This window comes from Myripristis murdjan, chromosome 12 (genome assembly GCF_902150065.1).
Source record: "Myripristis murdjan chromosome 12, fMyrMur1.1, whole genome shotgun sequence".
Taxonomy (NCBI): Eukaryota; Metazoa; Chordata; class Actinopteri; order Holocentriformes; family Holocentridae; genus Myripristis; species Myripristis murdjan.
In genome coordinates this window covers 28,097,938-28,115,888 of record NC_043991.1, presented here as the reverse complement: position 1 = coordinate 28,115,888, position 17,951 = coordinate 28,097,938, and the positions used below count along the sequence as shown (strand labels likewise).

The following is a 17,951-nucleotide window of genomic DNA, read 5'->3' as shown; positions in this document are numbered from 1 at the left end:
TGCAGGGTAGGCTATAGAGGCATGAATGAAGGGATAGAGGGAAGGCTGTCTAATACATCTGCTGGTGAAGAAGGCTATTGGTTATGCAAAACTCATAATATAGAGAATTATTTATCTTTATCCTCTCTTTTCCTGAGTCTTTCTCTCTTTTCTCATCACACCCTCAGATGGAAGGAGAGACAGGGAATAGCTGTCCGTGGCATAGGTTTATATTTCATTTTTTGTTTATTTGAGGTAGCTGTATTAGGGACAGTTTTATTTTTCTCATAAGATTCACCGCTGATGTGAATCCAGGTAAAGGACATTATCCGTTATTGATTTCCTTCATTAAATCTACACAAATCAGAAGATGTAGATAACAAGAAGCACAAGAGTTCGAAAAGGATTTTAAAGACTTGAGATGACTGATATGTGGATTATGCAAAACGGCTGCAAATCAATATCAGAAAGACACTCATAATATTTTGTCCACATTCATAATGCATTAACTACTGGATTTCCTTTTTTCAATCTTGTGGCCCTCTTTTGTAGCAATGCCCTGTCATTTTTTCATTTATTCGTGATTTCAATTTGCTCTTTCCTTTTCTTGTCAGTCAGTGTATCTCTGTTTTTTTTCTCTTGCTCTGTTCTGCACCTTCTCTCAATATTCTCTTAACATCTCTATTTGACTGAGCTCTCAGTCTGTCTCCTGCCTCCACCCACCTTTCTGCGATAGAGACTTGTGGGAGCTTGCCTGGAATGTATCCACTGATGGAGACTGTTTTCTGTGCTTCCTTCTCTCCCTTTCTTTGCCTTTGTGCAGGCGAGTGGTGTCCTGCTAAACAGGTTAGTGGTTAGAAGGGGAATAACCTTTCAGAGACGGGGCCCTTAAGGAACTGTCTACAGACAGACATTTAACCCAGAGAACGCTATTTCCTACACTGTTTCTCATGACACCATCCAGTTGCTGTCCATGACCTCATACTTTCCCACTCGCACACTCCTTTGGTATGATTTGGCATGAATTTCTCATACAAAAAAAACACTCTTTTGTGTGTCCTAACATACAAGCACTGAAATATTTTGCACACACATGCTCATACAAATGCACAAAGCATACAATGGATGAAGATATTTATTTGAGAAAAGTCATGCGTCCAGATGTTTTGCTGAGTACAGTAGGCTATTGTTCAAAATCATGTTTTCCCATGAATAGTGAAGATTTAGAGATATGCTATTTGTTCTACATGTCACTCCTGCTACAGTGATTACAAATTTCCATTTATAGAATAGCCTAGCCCAGGAGCACATTGCATTTTATAACAGTCCACACAGTCCTAACAAGCCTGTGAGGTATGATATTATCATGACCCCACCCAGAGGAATGAGGAAATACCCCTGAGTGTTTAGTCTCCAGGCTTTGCCTTGACTTTGTAGTTAACCTTTAACCACCCAGTCTGACAAAGAGCAAGGCATGCAGTCTGTTTACTTATGATAAGAGTAAGTCCCTCTATTTTATAGCATCATGAGTTACATTTATAGTTAAAGCTCCTTAAGTTCTTATTTTACATTTGTTTGGAGCTAGCGTGAAAGTCCACCTACAACGTGGTAAAAAGACTGCCCTACAGTACAGTTGACAATGAGGTCCATTGTTGAGGTAGATGGTAGCTGCCTGCTTTGTTACCTTTAAGTCTTTTTACATAATATGATATCTACGTAATGTCCACAGACTCTGTCTACAGTATGTACAGAATGGTGGAGCTGAAATTTGCTCTCTCTTTATTAAGCTTTGTAAGTACTTAGCTCAAACTGCTCTAAATCAGACTAGTGCGGGGAGGTTAACAGTGTCAACTACACTCTGAAGGAAGTTTTTTTTACAGTGCATGAAGCCACTGCATGTATTTGCAAGTAATGTTTTTATTTTCAGAGGAGATGGCCGGCATCTCTTGGGCCTTAGTCCTCGCGAGAACAAACATCATTTGTACTGAAGCTCCAACCAGCCATGACACTCCCCAAATGTCCTCCTGCGACTGTGCCAGAGATGTTCTTCTGACAGCATGTCTTAGCCCTGACATCAGCCTCTCCTTAGAGGTTCTCCAGCTATGGGAAAAGAACCATGGGATACATCTGGCAATGGTTCTCCTCCCTAAACCTAGCTGGCCTAATTTTCTCCTTTCCTCCCTCTTTCTTTCCCCTCTTTTGTGTCTTTCTCCTGTCTTTTTTTTTTTTTCCTGGAGTCCCTTTCTCCAGGTCCCAGCATTTTCCCACAGAGTGTGCTGCTGAGGGCTGAGCCATTGTTTCCTTATACAGGGAAATGGGGAGGGAGGATGCAGGGTGACTTCCTGCTTGCCAGGCCAGGGCCTATGTCACTGAGAAAAAGGAGGGGGAGAGACAGATCCGACACTGACAAAGGAACAGTGTATGTTTCATTCACGACTGACTTTACCTTAATTTTTACTATATTTCTGAAAAGATATCAGGTCTTATGAAACTTTATATATGATTAGCCCCCTTTTAGCATGCAAATATGCCTTTATTTTTGGTCTACAATTCATTGTAATTTTGTCTCCCCTATTAAAAACAATGGTATAGTGGCTGTCAAAAGTGTTCTATTTAACTACTTAGTTATTTATTCTTTATTTAGATAATATTACCAATCTGAAAAATAACTACTGAAACATACTTTACAAATACTACAGCAAAACTACAAGCTAGATATAATACTTGAAGGTAGATAGGTAGATATTAAAGGGATGTTATACTGATGTCATAGGACGAAAAAAGCAAAAAAGTGCCACAAGCCACTAAAAATCAGTGTAACTGTATAATTATTGTGTATTGTTACTATATAAAAGTATATAAATATGTAAACAGTAATGATCAATAAAATTATAACATTGTATAATCCCTGACATGAATATTATAGTGATTTCCTGCAAATGTAAATTGTTAGCCGTATTACTGTTTAGAAATAGTCATCTGATAGCATATGCACTTCACTGCACTGAAATTCCATTTTCACTATACAATCTGACCGAGTGGGCAAAAACAACCTAAATAAGAGCGCTATCTTTTTAAATGGGATGTGGAGAGGGGTGTGTTTGAAGCAGCAGACATCCTTTGGGAGTAGCGTGGTGTAACTCAAAGGGCAGAGGCTCTCGCCACACATTCCCAGAGACTCAAAAATAGTCGGGAAAACACAGAGATCAGCCGCACCGATCAGCCGCTAGTGAGGAATGCAACCCAAACTGAAGTTGTGCATTTTGGGGACCGAGCTTGGAGTGGTGCGATGGGACCATGTTTCACTTATTCAGTAGATCGTAAGTGTTACATATTTTAATATTTTATTCAGTAGTGTGCTTCCTGTGGATGGATAGCTGAACTGTAAACAGTGTGGTTTATGATAACCTCTGTCTGTGCATCCACCCACTTCTCCAACTTCTCCAAATCTTGTTTTTTTTTTTTTTTTGGCTACATAAAACCCATAAAAAAAATTAGCGGTGTGAAATGAGTGTTTAGGTAGGTCTGGAGATTTCGCCAAAAACATTAAAAGTTAAGTAGAGCTGAGTTGTTGGACAGTAAAGCCTTGAGAGAAGAATGAGGACGGGTTCAGACTTGAACATGGAAAATATTCAGTGCCAGAGGCAGATATTAGGTTTCGAGTGCAAATAAGACCTCAGCAGTGACAGTATGCCTTAAAATTTAGAGTTGATTGTCTGTCACCGAGGTTGAGTCACATGTCTAAATATAGTTTAAATAAAGATCTGACTGATGCAGCTGTAAAATACACAGATGAAACAGTGGAAAGAACAGTGATTGGAGAGATCATACTTGCTCTTACCATTTTAGTTGTGCCATGTTGCATGGGAAGAAAGTCTCTGCCCTCATTCTCTCTTTGTGAACTTCAGCGTTTGTCTATTTCTTTGTCCGGTGCCATAGGGCATTTTAATATTCAGGTCAAGAAGTAAAAAAACCCACCACTCGTCTCCTCAGCTCCTCTGCACATATTGCTATCAGTTCCCCAAGCACTTAACAGTTATGCAACAGCTCAAGTGAAGAAGGCTGCCTGCTTTTTACTAATTTATATTTTCCTCAACCCATAATGAATGAAGTAAAAGAAAATAACAATTATGCAATGTGTTTGGTTTGGTCCCTCTCTGCCCCGCAAACATGCATGAACGCATCGACACACATGTACATGAACACACACACACACTTGCTCACATTCTTGCACATACACAGATGCACACACCATTCCCTCAACCTTGGCATTCTGGTGGTGAGTGGTGGTGAGTCACACTCACTGATACTTTATGGTCTTTCGCGAAATACGGTATATCATAGCTGGCTCTATGGAGCTCTGTGGTTAAAACACACTAATATGTTCATGTTTGACAGAGAGGAAGGACAAACCCATAACGCCTAATGATCACTGAAAAAGGGGAAATATTAGAGCTTAAATGAAAAACTAAATGTAAATATGAAGTAGGTAATCATATAATGACAGAAAATAATATTTAGCAAAATAATGTTTCTTTTTCTTTTTGTCGAGCTCCATAGTGAGGTTGTAAGTCAGGTTCAGCTACAGAGATTAGTGTCCCTGCAGTTGTGAGGAAATCAGTGTCTTGCCCAACGACACTCCAGCAGGGCGGAGGCTTGCCAACATGAGGGCTTTAAGTTGGCTGCGACAGAGTCTTTTAAACTACCAGCGCGTTTTTGCTGCCCATCAGGAGCCAGGTGTTGACTTGGGACTGTTAACTGGTCAGGCACTGGCCCAGTTAGGCCATTGTTCTTAGTGTTATGGTATTACTGTTCCCACCCAGTGATAAGTGTTTTCTTTTCCTCTGTGTTCTGTCAATGGCCCACTCTTCTCTCTGTTAAAGGAGTAATTCACCAGTGGAAAGGTGGTATTTTCATAAAACTTGACTGCCTATGTAGTAGGGTTGTCATGATACCAGAAATTCAGTAGTCAAAACCAATACCAGTGAATTTCCACACTTCTTGATCTCATTTCGATACCATGGTAAAAAGAAAAAAATCTGTTGCTGTTAAAATCTGTTGAACGTTGTTGAACAGACAAGTATTTAAAACAAACAAAAAGTCAACTGTGCTTAAATAACTTAGATTGCACAGAATTTCAGTTGCAGTATCCAACAGAGACATGAGAAAAATATGGAAATAATAAGTAGGCTTATAAACAATTAGAAAAAGAAACAAGTATTTAATGGGAAACTTGGATGGCAATGTTTTCATATTTTGTTTTGCAAATGTATCATTATCCCCTGTGCATCCTTCTCGAACGCAAAATCCCTCCAGACATGACTCTTACTGTATTTCTTTTGGACAAGCCGTCGCAGAGCTGCCACTCCATCTTTCGTATGAGTTTGTCTCTTTTTCGGCGCACACTTCAACAAGTGTAAAACTTCCTCATCAGCTCCAGAAGAATATGTTACGGCCCACTGAATGCTAAATCTTAATAAATACGAAATCTAAATATAAGCACTTGGTACCTATGGTACCTCCACTGCCATTGAAAAATGGGTACCGTTGTATTTATGGACTATTGGCATTGACTTGGTACTGAAGTATCGGCTCTCGCTACATCCCTACTATGTAGTAGGGCTGTGGTAGTCCTTTTGGTTTAGTTTGGAAAAGCTAATAACCAGAGTGCACTGCGCAGATAGCACCGCCGGGTTACAAACTGGGGCAGTGTATGTGCCAAACTAGTCTTAAACAGGCCTCATGAAAAACGTGTTGTGTGTTTTCATATTGGAATGTTGCTGTGTTAGTAACCAAACGCTATTAATTGCACTTACTCTGTGCTCAAACACCTGTTTCACCCCACTGACAAAAAATGCGGAAGTACAATTTTGTTCGCTAGAGCTGGCAAAAGTCCGCTGGATGTCATCTGGCAGACTTGCCAATAAATGAACGGGGAGCTCTGGGTGCAGGCAACATGGAGGGAAGGTAAACACTGTTCATTTGCATATACTACTGGCAATGTAATGATACAAAGTTGGTTGAAAATATGCAAAGTATTCCTTTAAAGTCAAAGGCTGCTTCTTTTGCCATTGGAGCGGTTTTCTTGTGTTTAAAATGATGAGTCAGTGCAGCATTGTCTGTTTTTTGACGGTAGTTTGTCAGCAAAATTAAGTGAGCTGGCTCATTTTTAAAAGCACAGACAGTTACCACAAACACTTACTCAACAGCCAGCTGCATCTAACCTGTGTGATGGCAAAGCACATAGCTCACAGTCCCTCATTAGGTCTGATTAATGTACTGGTGAAATGGATGAATGGAGAGAAGCTCTGCAGGAAACAGCCGCCAAAAATCTGATAACAATTAGTTAAGCAGGGTTATTAAAAATGATAGTCATCAGATTTATTCACAATCAGTTTTTTATGTTTTTTATGATTTTTCATGAATTTGTTACAGTATGTTATGAACTTTCAATTTCATACAATTTATAATAAATTGAATATATTACATAGCCTGCGAGGTTACATGGTTGTTATAGACTGAACCAGGAACCTGCTGATCATTAGACCATCACACCACCAGTACACCACCGCATCAGACATCAAACACTGTGAAAATTGTGCTCGAAGAACTGACGCAAAAATGAAAATAAAAATAAAATAAATTTAATAATTGTATATTTATATTCCTTTCTCTCTCTATTTTTTGCTTTTTTTGTCTGTATTTGTGAGTAATAGTTTTGCTTGTGCGGTATCCGTGTGTGTGTGTGGTCAAACTAGGTCAGGGACACAGAGTCATTAAACAGACTAGTGGATTTTGGCAGCCTATATGACAAAGACAGATAGACTGTCTGTGTTTGCACTGCTGCATGTATATAACACATGACCATTTCCATTCAGCGTTTTTAAATGTGTGTGTCATTCACACAGCTTGCAGGGGTACCCAGAAGGCTAGCACTCATTAATATGGCCTTTGACCTCTGCCCTTCGATCTGGTTATTCTTTAAGTTTCCTCATTAGTGTGACCTTTGACCTCATTGTAATCTCTTCAGTAACCTGTGCAGCATGCAGTGCTCTGGCTCAGGAGCTGTTCTATTTTGATCTCTTTATGCCCTGCTGTAATTATAGTAAATTGCACACATAAACGTGCGCGCGTGTACACACACACACACACACACACACACACACACACACACACACACACACACATACTCACACACACTCACACTCACACTCACACACACACAGAGGAAAGATGACTAAAAAGGATCTGCAACATGTATCACATCCTGCAGAGGCTGACGATAATAATGACTAATATTTACCAATGCATACGTGTCTCATGAAATCATCACAAATGTTAGAAACTAAACCGATTAGCACAGCTAATTGGCATGCTATGTTTTGCAGCTGCTACTGTGATATTCTCTGTCCAGTTTAAGTATTAGTGGCCAGCTGTTCTATTCTTTCATTCAACACATGACCTCAACAGCCCAAGAAACGAGCCCAAGCCACCCCGCTCCAGAGCAGCTTCTCACTGTGCTGTGATGGTGTCCCACGGTGAATGTCCTCGCAGATGTTACACTGAATTACCTCCCTGCCTCACAGGGAGTCTGCACTCTCACTGTAATCAAGCTGCGCAAGTGCGTGTGTGAGTCTTGTTTTAGCCGACAACCTGGCCCTGTGACTCGGCTGGCTCTTCCAGCAGCTGTTATCCAACCACCTGACCTCAGTTGCCAGCCAGGCTTTCTCACAGTGCACTGTGCCTGCCACTGCTGGGAGCTGGGCATTCCCACATGCCCAACTAAAATGGTGCCCAGAGGAGCTCATCATTTAGGATATAATATTATAACACAGCTGATTTTATGCATTTTTATGCTCTCCTCTCAGTGCGTGTCTCAGTGTGGGTGAGCATTTGTGTGTTGTTGAATTCCTGCCCTAAAAAGCTTCCTTCCTCCATGTAAATGAATGACCATCTTTGTTGGGAGCTGCTCCTTCTAAACCTTGGGGCTAATGTGCTCTCCCAACTATAGTGCTCAATCACGCTCTGCTTTTTTAAATCATCTTTCACCATAAAAGTGATCACACCATAGCTTGCCTTCAGTTTTCATCCCCTCTTGTTTGCTGCAGTGGTGCCCGGGGCAGTGTCTCTCTCTCTGCTTGCTCTCTAGTGTAATCTCTCTTTTGTCTTGTGTGCATTAGGCCATTGGCACTGTAAAAGCATGAGAGCCAAAGAGCCCATGCCAGTACTGGCACCCAGCGCAGGTGCTGCAAAGCACTAATGCACTGTGTATAGACTGACACAGACTCCACTGTGCCCACTCGTCTGTGCTGTCCATCTGTTTTAATGTACATTTCTTCCTTTGTCTCTGTCATCCTTATCTCTTTCATGGTCTTACGGCACAGCAAGTCAGGGCTTTCCAAGGTCATAGATGGATGAGCAGAAGAGGTTTCGACTGAGAGCCCCAGGCAGGTTTAGATGTGTGGAGATTTTCCTCAGAGGTTATTGGCGGAGGTTAACATTACGGCACTGGGGCTGTCGCATTAGCTGCTGCATCTCTAGCTCACTTTCCCCTTACCGTCCGTCTTCATCTCCAGAGATCCTTTTCTCTCTGCACTGTCTCTGACTTAGTAAGTGAGGTTTTCTTCCGCTCTGTTCTGTTGACTAAATCTTCTAGCTGGCCTGATTGGCGGAACAGTATTTGGGCTCAAAGGCCTGTATCTACATGTCAGCAGTTTGGCTTACACATCCCTCCCGTTCTGCACCAGCAGCATCTGACAGGATCCCCCTCGTCTCTTCCCTTCGCTCCTCTCGACCACTGTTTCTTTCTGTCTTTCTCACCATGGGACAGACATTAGTTGTGCTGCTTGTTCGCTCTCCCTCTCTTTCCCTGCCTATCGCCCAACTGTTCACTCTAGTGCAGATGTGACAGTCGACAGATGGCAGGTACATACACACGAATGCAAACATTTTCATGGGATTACACAAAACAAGAATGCAGTTGTCCTGATAAATAGCATGTGAGACAGGGAGATGAGTCTGCAAAAAAATTCTAACACTAATTGCCGCAACATTTTAACTTCTGCTGTGAGCTGATAGTGACTCATTATTCACGGCATGCGTTTAGAGGGTCGAAACACATCTGCTTGGATCAAGTGAGTTATCAGGCCTGTCACAGACTACACTGCCGTGTGACAGACAGATAGTTGTCTCATCGTGGCCTGTGGTCCATTCTATTGAGTCATAGTGCCAAGGCAGTGGGAATAATGGATGCTCCATTGTGTGAGGCTTGATGCATGAATAATTGCTTATTTGTCTGGCTGCCTGTCTCCGCTGTGCATGTGTTTTATAATCAAGCTTGAACAATTACTGTCTGATTGTGTGTGTGTGTGTGTGTGTGTGTGTGTGTGTGTGTGTGTGTGTGTGTGTGTGTGTGTGTTTTGCCGTGTCTGTGATGTTTTCTGCTTTCATGTTTGTGTCAGTGCCCAGGTGCATGTAGCTGGCAGGCTAGAGCTTTTTGGTTCAAACTCCATTTCAAGCCAAGCTCCTCCATTCAATCAGCTTTGAGGAGCAGTTAATGAATCAAATTACAGTACTGTAAAGTTTACCCAATCAGCTCACTGTATCGTTACTTCAAGTGCAGCATAGCAAAAGCTCTTGTCTAACCACTGCACTCCGATTCTTATCCAGACATCTCATTGCTGCTCTGTTGTCAGATCTACATACATGCCAGTGTTCGGCAGGCTCTTTTTCTCCTGGTTTGATTCTCTAAGAGCAGAGGCTCAGTTTCTCTCCTTTTTTTAATGTGGATTAGGCTTTATGTGAGATTGACTGGTGCTTGCACAGTGCATATCATGCAATGAATAAAAATCTCTGCCAGACTTTACTTGTTTATATGCGCCCCCACTCACACACACTTACTCACACACCACGTCCACTGCATGTCCACTGCAGCTGTCAGAATGTGTTTGCTGGGGAGAAAGCAAGGTGAATGAGCAAAAGGTAACAAAAAAGTGAATGCGCCTGGATGCCAGCAAGTGAAAGTGTGTGTTTATTGTTGGAGATGCTGGTCTAAAAGAAAAAGCAAAGTGCAGCGTCAACACTCAGCATGGCATAATTTTCATTCTGCAAACACTGTCAGCAAGCTGCCTTAACATTAGGCTTCTTAATTATAGAAAAAATGCACAGGAGGCCTCTCGCAAGAAGAAAGTTGTTTCTTTGTTACATCAAAGGTTTGACATGGGTCATTAGCATCATTTTGCATTTTTGGATATTAAAAGTGGGAGTGGACAAAAAATAATCATTTCTTTCCTCTGTTGTTTAGTTGTGTTGCAAAGTAAGACCCCTTACCTTGGACTGTGTAGTGCTTTTGTTGTTGTAGTAGTAACTACTCCTGTGCCAGCCATGTGGGGTGGAGTTGTATCAGCCTGTTATTTGGTGTTGCAGTACATTAATTCAGCCTATCTTTGAGCTATCAGCACACAGCATAGTCCCTTGCGGTGCATCCAGCTAGCCAGCAAGTCGGTGCCTTAGAGGTCTAAGTGCTCTGATGCCGTTATGGGCCCAATGTATGAGACTATATCAGATCCAATCCCAGAAAGACTATCAGATGAATTCTTTTAACAGGATGGAGAGACAGAGTGGATTGGTTCCTAGCTGCAGACCAGACTCACTCAGAATCCATTACCCTCCTCTCTGCTCTCCCCTAGTCCATACTCCTAACTGGGTTTCTATTGAACAGACTGTAGCAAGGCTGAGTAGAGTGTCTAGTTCTCAGACTGTGTTGAGAGGACTTGGCCCGGCACAGCAGCAGCTTAGATTCCTAAATGAATCATGGTTGTATTCTGAGAACAGGCCCACATTTAGAAGGATGATAACATGAACTAGCCACTGATTCCACATGGTGAAACCATACATTTCATCATTACTTACTGTAAGATAAAGCAAGATGAAGGTGTGTGTGTGTGTGTGTGTGTGTGTGTGTGTGTGTGTGTGTGTGTGTTATAGATACAGTATGAGCAGTACACAGCTTTGCTCTTTGCTCTTTGCATCTCCTGTAATTCTGACAGTGTCTTGACAAAGGCTATTCTGTATGCCCTGACCTTTTCAATTATGTATTTTACTACAGGGCTTTAAATAGCACTGTCTGTGTGTGTGAGCCACTGCAAGTTTCTGGCCTGGCAAAGGACTGTGTAACTCCTGCACAGCATCTAAAATATTTAGATGGACGGAATGAAGCCCAGAAGACTGAGGGGGACAGGATGATTGGTGACTGAGAGAGGGGAGAAGGGGAGAAAACAGCATGCTGAGAGAGTGTGAGGGGGAAGATGAGTGCCAGAGAGACCAAAAGAATCCATCTAACATAAACTGTACCCCCCCTCACACACACACACCTTCCCCCACACCCCCCCTCAGGTAAACATAGAATGAAAGAGCGAGGACAGGCAAGAGAAAGACAGGGAATGGCAGAGAGCATTGGAGAATTGTCAAGGGCAAAAAAGGACGTTTACTGAGAATAGATGATGTTGGGGGAAGGGAAGCAAAGAGACACAGTTGAGAAACAAGGAGAAGAGGACAGCATGCCCTGCATGTAATGCCAGTTGTTATCTGCAGATGAGGCTGACATGGCCGGTGCATCAATCTGGGGAATATGTAAAATTCTGAGTGGATTTGACATGCTCAGCAGTGTCTTTCGTTGCCATTATTACAAGGTGGCCTACATAAATTACATAAAACATAAATTACACACTAGAGTACAATTTAATACAGCTCCGTACAGATGATATGCAGCATTACTATTCATTAATTCATATATTCACATTCTCCCTCCATTTCTACTGACACTAATGTTCTTTTGGTATGATGTGCTGAGAGAGAAAGAAAGACAATGATAAGGGATGAATAAAATACATTCCTTACTCAAAACACATTGTGTCCCTCAGGTTATTCTCATTGTTCAACCCAGTGCGTTTCTCTGGAGGAGCTCCTATTGGCAAGTGCTTCAGCTGTTGGTAACACTTTACAGTGGCCTTATTCCAGACTATTAACCTGTGTATTAACCTATGCAAAAGTACTGAAAGTGAGTTTGTTGTTGTGAAAGTAGTTCATAAAAATCTCCCTAGTACATCATGTGCTTACAACCGTGTAACAACACCATTTTAGTGAAGCTGCGTGATACACTGTCATAGGTATATCATGTATTTGATACTGCTTTTCTGTAGGTTGATACACAGTTTAATACACTGGGATTAGGCCATTATACACTGAAGTGTTACCCCTCTTTTTTCAATGGCTGCATGTTCCTATCCCATTTCCATTTTCACAGTACACCATGTTTGTGTACCTCCTGTGAGCGGCTGAACTGTGTGTGCCAGTGGATTTATTGTTACGGTAGCATCCATGGCAGTGTCAGTTTGGGGTTTTGAGTCCAGTGTTGAGCATCAGATATACACATTCATTGTTCCAGCATGAACAGAAAGGGCATGCTAATATTCACAATCAGAGATACCTGTGACTTGTCCCATTGACCCGCCACATCCAGTAGCATTACTTTGTTAATTTCACTGTAATGGCATGGAAAGACAACATCACTCCCTCCTGCTGTCTTTATCTCTGTCTTGTACAGTATTTATTCAAATATTGTAAGTCTTTCCTGTAAATTCACATTTAGGACATCTTTGAGTGTAAATTGTAATATGCAAACACGTTGATGTTTTGCTACAGTAACACCTTCATAAGAATGTTCTGCCTCTTCGGTGATGATGTGCATGCTCTGCCCTATGGTATGTGATAATGCCTAATCCAGATCAGGAAACAGAGCTGCCATTGGAGCACTGAAACCAAGATGTAGATTGCAATCTCTACACAACATCAGGAATATGGCTTCTCATTCCAACCAAAGACTGCAACAGCTGATCTCACTGATTAGGATGTCTTGAAGTCCCATTGAAATGGCATTTTGAGATTGCCTTTGATATTTTTCCTGTCAAACCAGGATGCTACAGTAGGTTGTAATATGGGAAGAGATCCTTCAAAAACTGATGGGATATCAGCTAGGGAGAGAAAAACAGTTTTATGTAATGAGAGGAGGGGTGTTGTTTAAAGTTGGGAATTGTTTAAAAATCTATGATTGTTTTATTGGATGCAATTTTGTTCACGTACACTGGTGCACCATGAGGTAACCATGAGGCACCGACTTCATTAGGGTGTGCTGGTTCGTCACTCATTACATAGCAGCAAGGGGGGAGAAAAAACAATTAAATCAAGTGCAAACTGTAAGCAAGCTGCAACAAACACATCATTGTCAGCACACTGGACGGCTGAGTAAACAAACAACAGTGGACATGGAGTGAAATCTGTGGTTGCTGTTGTCCACTGAATTGGAACAATCTAGCTTCCCTTAGTGCTAGCATGAAAAACAGTTATGGTTGTGTGTTCCTGAATGATACTGTACATATTAAACCACTGCTTTACTCAGCTGTGCTTGTACCATGTGTTTGTTTTTGTTTGGTGGCTACTTGTCCTCGCCCTTCTTACCAAGGCCTCAGAGAGGCACAACTGGCATGTCTCGGCATGTGGTGTTTTTAAATGGAGTGGAAACCACGCCTACCTGGGCCAAAACTGGCATGCTGGCTTACCCTAACTCATGCACACTTTTCCATGAAGTGGGATTTTGATACAATAATACAAAAAAATAAGTGTTTTTGGCATTTATTGATACATAAGGATCATTTATATGTAAAATAAGTTAGCAAAATGAAAGAGACGTTTTTCATTTTTGCATGACTTTAAGCCAAGAGGGAGAACTAAAATCACATGTGGCACTGGTTCTTTGAAATGAACATCTGCATACCCTCGGGACTCATTGGCTCATGTTTGAGAAATGCTGTCAGAGCTTCCTGAGCGAGACAGAGGGCACTGTCTGTAGGCCTCAGCATATCCTCCAATATCCTTATTTGGGGTGGAGCTATAGTCAGCACCAGCTCTAAAAATCACTTGGGGTCAGAACGATGACGGTCCAACTGACAGCTTCACAATCTGGCAGGGCAGGTGAATGGGAGCTGCAGTTTTGTTCTGCTGGTGTGCCAATTCTTTCCATAAAGCTGTTCCCTTCAGTAAATCTGTTGGTGAGGTCCAGTAGCATTTACATGCACGCTCAGGGTCTGTAAATTGTGAAACATGGTTCAGACACAAATTTTGGAGCCATGACCCATTCAGTCTCTCAGAGCACATCCTGCTAGCTAGCCTGTGTGCTTCCCTTTTCTCCACCTCACTTGATTCACTGTCTGTTCTGCCCAGTACCCAGTCAGCCAATCACAGAGCAGTGCTAGGTGCACACTTCCCCCTGCAGACGTGCTATGTAATAGGCTAGAAGCTGTTAAAACTCAATTCTTACATGCAAAGCTATCCCTGGAGTGTTTGTGTGTCTGTTTATGCGTTTCAGTGGTTGTAAGCGCGTTTATGTGTGTGTGTGTGTGTGTGTGTGTGTGTGTGTGTGTGAGAGAGAGAGAGAGGGAGAGGGAGAGGGAGAGAGGGATATAGATGGGGTAGAATGAATGGAAGATTGAGGGATAACAAGAGAGAGAGATCAGACCTTTGTCCATTTCACATTGGGCAGTGGATTTGACAACAAAGCTGATTGACTGTACAAAGGGCTGCCTGCGGTTGCTAATCTGTCTTTATGTCTGCTGCCTTTTCCCTGGAATGCTCTTCTTTTAGTCCACAGAACAGAAACACACACACACACACTTACACCACACACATACATAGGATTACCATGTAAGCCCTCCATAGAGGACATTATTAAAATAATGTTCTCTCTCATTACACCAGTGATTGACCCACTGTCATCCTCACCCTGCCAGTGGACTTGCCTGAGTGTCAGGGGCTAATGTTTATGAAGCTAGCTAGCTGCTGCCTGCATCCCTCACTAGCATATTTTGCACTGCTATTCATTCTCTTATCACTATTAGGCTGATTAAACCATGGGCAAGGTTAATAGTAACAGAGATGCAGGGGCACCAAGGGCTCATGTTTAAGTCAGTGCGTGTGTGTGTGTGTGTGTGTGTGTGTGTGTGTGTCTCTATATATAAAGCAGAATACTTTGGCATAGCTGATCATTTTGAAGAGGTAAATGGTGGGTTGAGTATCAAGTTGAACAATATGTGTTGTGGTGCACATCAGGATCACATGACTATTGTTGAACTTGTGTATTGCAGTGTGTACGCCAGTAGTTAACATGAGAATGTGCTACACAGGTACTCTGTGTTGCATTGGTTTGTGCATCATGTGTTTCCTCTCTGAGAATCCATGACTGACTGTGTCACCCACATTGTATATTCTTACAAGGCAACATTTCTACTGAGGAACCACATATTTGCTTTTTGGTGACAGTAGCACTCACTCACTGTAGCACTTCTAAAACAAAAACTAGGGCGGCATCAGACACAGTGAACAGCAGAAAGCTCTGCTTGTCTCCTAATCTTCTGTGGCTGAACAATGGATGTAAATCAGTTAAAACAGTGATGGCGAAGGCTGACAGAGGAACTTTGCCGTTTGTGCTTGTGTGGGTGCGTGTTAGTGCAAGAATTAAGCAGTGCTGCATAAAACACAGGCATTAAACAACTGGTTTATCACCTTCAATTTCCCACATAAAAATGCATTTGTGGTGTTATCTTAATAAACAAATTCATTTGATGATCAGGACATTGTGGAAAGTGTCATTCTCAGGCTGGATATTAATGATTGGAATTACTTTCTTTTTATAGCAGTCTATTGTTTCATGTTACAGCAGAAATTTGACTGACATCAGGTGATGCTGTAACATAAAATCATTCATTTTTCTAAGGAATGTTGTAAATGAAAAGTCACGGAAAATACATAGCCAGAGTGTGTTGAAGTGTGCGTGAACATGTGCTAATGTGATAGTGTGCAAGCTTGTGCTGAGGATCTCCTACCGACTCTGAGGCAAGTTGAGCATCAGATCCATCCTCCACTCTTCTCTCTTCACCATTCTCACATATTTTCTCTTTCACACTCAACACGAACACTTGCTAATACACACAGTACATATGCTCTCCTTCTCTCACTTTCTCTACTTAGTCTCAACAGGGTGACTCAACTCGCTCTCTCTTCCTCTCTCTCTCCACTTGCAGATCTCATCTGATGCCGAGGCTGAAGGAGTCTCGCTCCCACGAGTCGTTGCTCAGTCCCAGCAGTGCTGTGGAAGCCCTGGACCTAAGTATGGAGGACGAGGTCATCATCAAACCTGTTCACAGCAGCATCCTCGGACAGGACTACTGCTTTGAGGTGTGCAGGCACACACATACGACACACACACACAGACCACAAAACAAAACACCTGCTTCAAGTACACTTTACATGACAAGTGTTGCATTTAGTATATTAACATTTCTAAATAAACCCTTGAACATCCCTCTGTGCATTCACACTGCTAACAGCAGTATTTCCATTAGTGTTTGACCTAAACTGATACCAGTGTTTTTTTTGTTTTTTTTTTTAAACTGAAGCTGCCAATAGCCAATATTTTGTGCCAATATTCAAAATCTTTAAATCTGAAAATTACTAGCTGTCTTGCCAGTGGTATTGTAACTGTAGCTAAGCTTTATGGCACTTCTAGTTTTTAGCTGATGATGGACAGTGTTAGCTAAAGGTCCAGCTGCAGCCTGCAGGTTAGCAGCTCGAGTGTTGGGCCAAGGAGTCCTAGACAGAGACAGAGAGAAAGAAGAAGGTTCAGGACAATAAAAACACACACAAACAGACCAAGAAATAGCTTCTATCCACAAGCAAGTCTGTGGACCCTCTCTCCCATAAGACTGTAAGAGTATAATTTATAATGACCCTTATTTATTGATTTGTTTTGATTTTATTTTATCTGCTAAATTGTTTTTCATTGTTTCTGACAATGACAATAAAGTCTCTAAGTCATTAAATACTTTTCTCCCTGAACAGCAAGGTAAAAAAATATCCCAGATCCTAATAACACAGTCTGCTGTAGAGATAAGAGGCCACTACTAATCTTTATCATCCACATCACTCCCTGCATCATTTTCACTCTCTTTTTCACTTGTCTCCTCTTCTCTCTCTCTGTCCTTTTGTCTGTTTCTTTCTCATCCAGTTATAACCCAGTCTGCCAAGCACTCATCTCTCTTCTCTGCCCAATCACGTCATTCCACAACTCTGCCAAGTCATCTTAAGACTCCTCATCTCCACTTTCTCTCTCTCTGTGTGTGTGTGTGTGTGTGTGTGTGTGTGTGTGTGTGTGTGTGTGTGTGTGTGTGTGTGTGTATGCATGAATATGCATGCATATGTCTTTTCGATAAACCTTTCTGCTGTCAGAGGCAAACTGGTATATAGGAACGAAGATTAAACCATGTCTGTACTATCTTCCAGCATTATGTTCTCAATCTGTTTTATATGCATAAGGTTGATCATTAAAACATATCTTTTTTCTTCCTCCCTCTGTCTCTGTGGTAGGTTACCACCTCCACAGGAAGCAAATGCTTTTCCTGTCGTTCATCAGCAGAGAGAGACAAATGGATGGAGAATCTGAGGAGAGCAGTACAGCCCAACAAGGTGAGCATGTAGGAGAACAGTAGGCTGCCTGAAGTCATTCAGGACAAGTTCAAATACTTGCATCCCAACATCAAATCACTCAGTGCAACTGTCAGTATGTTTACATGCACAGGAATTGTCCATAATTATTCCTAGCATGACAGTATTCTGAATTTGATACAGGTCATGTAAACAATATGAGGCCTTTTTCCAAATGTGTCATTTTCCTATTAAGACGTGGGATACGCCAACAGTATTCAGGTTGCAGAAGCATTCTTTGGTCATATATACAGCACATTTGGACTATATATCTCAGTTCGGGATTTTACTGCAGTTTGTGACACATGGCTGCCTGTTTACAGTTAGCTCTGTGCATTGTAAACAAACCAACTAGCTAACAGTTTGCAAGGCTAGGTTAT

General features: G+C 41.8%; 1 protein-coding gene across 12 annotated transcripts in view; it reads left to right on the top strand.

Moving 5' to 3' along the window:
• Window positions 1-17,951, top strand: part of dab2ipb (DAB2 interacting protein b) — a 204,890-nt gene that overhangs the window by 144,710 nt on the left and 42,229 nt on the right. For all 12 annotated transcript variants that reach the window (XM_030064951.1, XM_030064946.1, XM_030064945.1 and 9 more), the window contains 2 exons: window positions 16,113-16,266; window positions 17,455-17,553. In XM_030064951.1, the coding sequence (XP_029920811.1) occupies window positions 16,113-16,266; window positions 17,455-17,553 (253 nt within the window). The remainder of the gene's footprint in view (window positions 1-16,112; window positions 16,267-17,454; window positions 17,554-17,951) is intronic.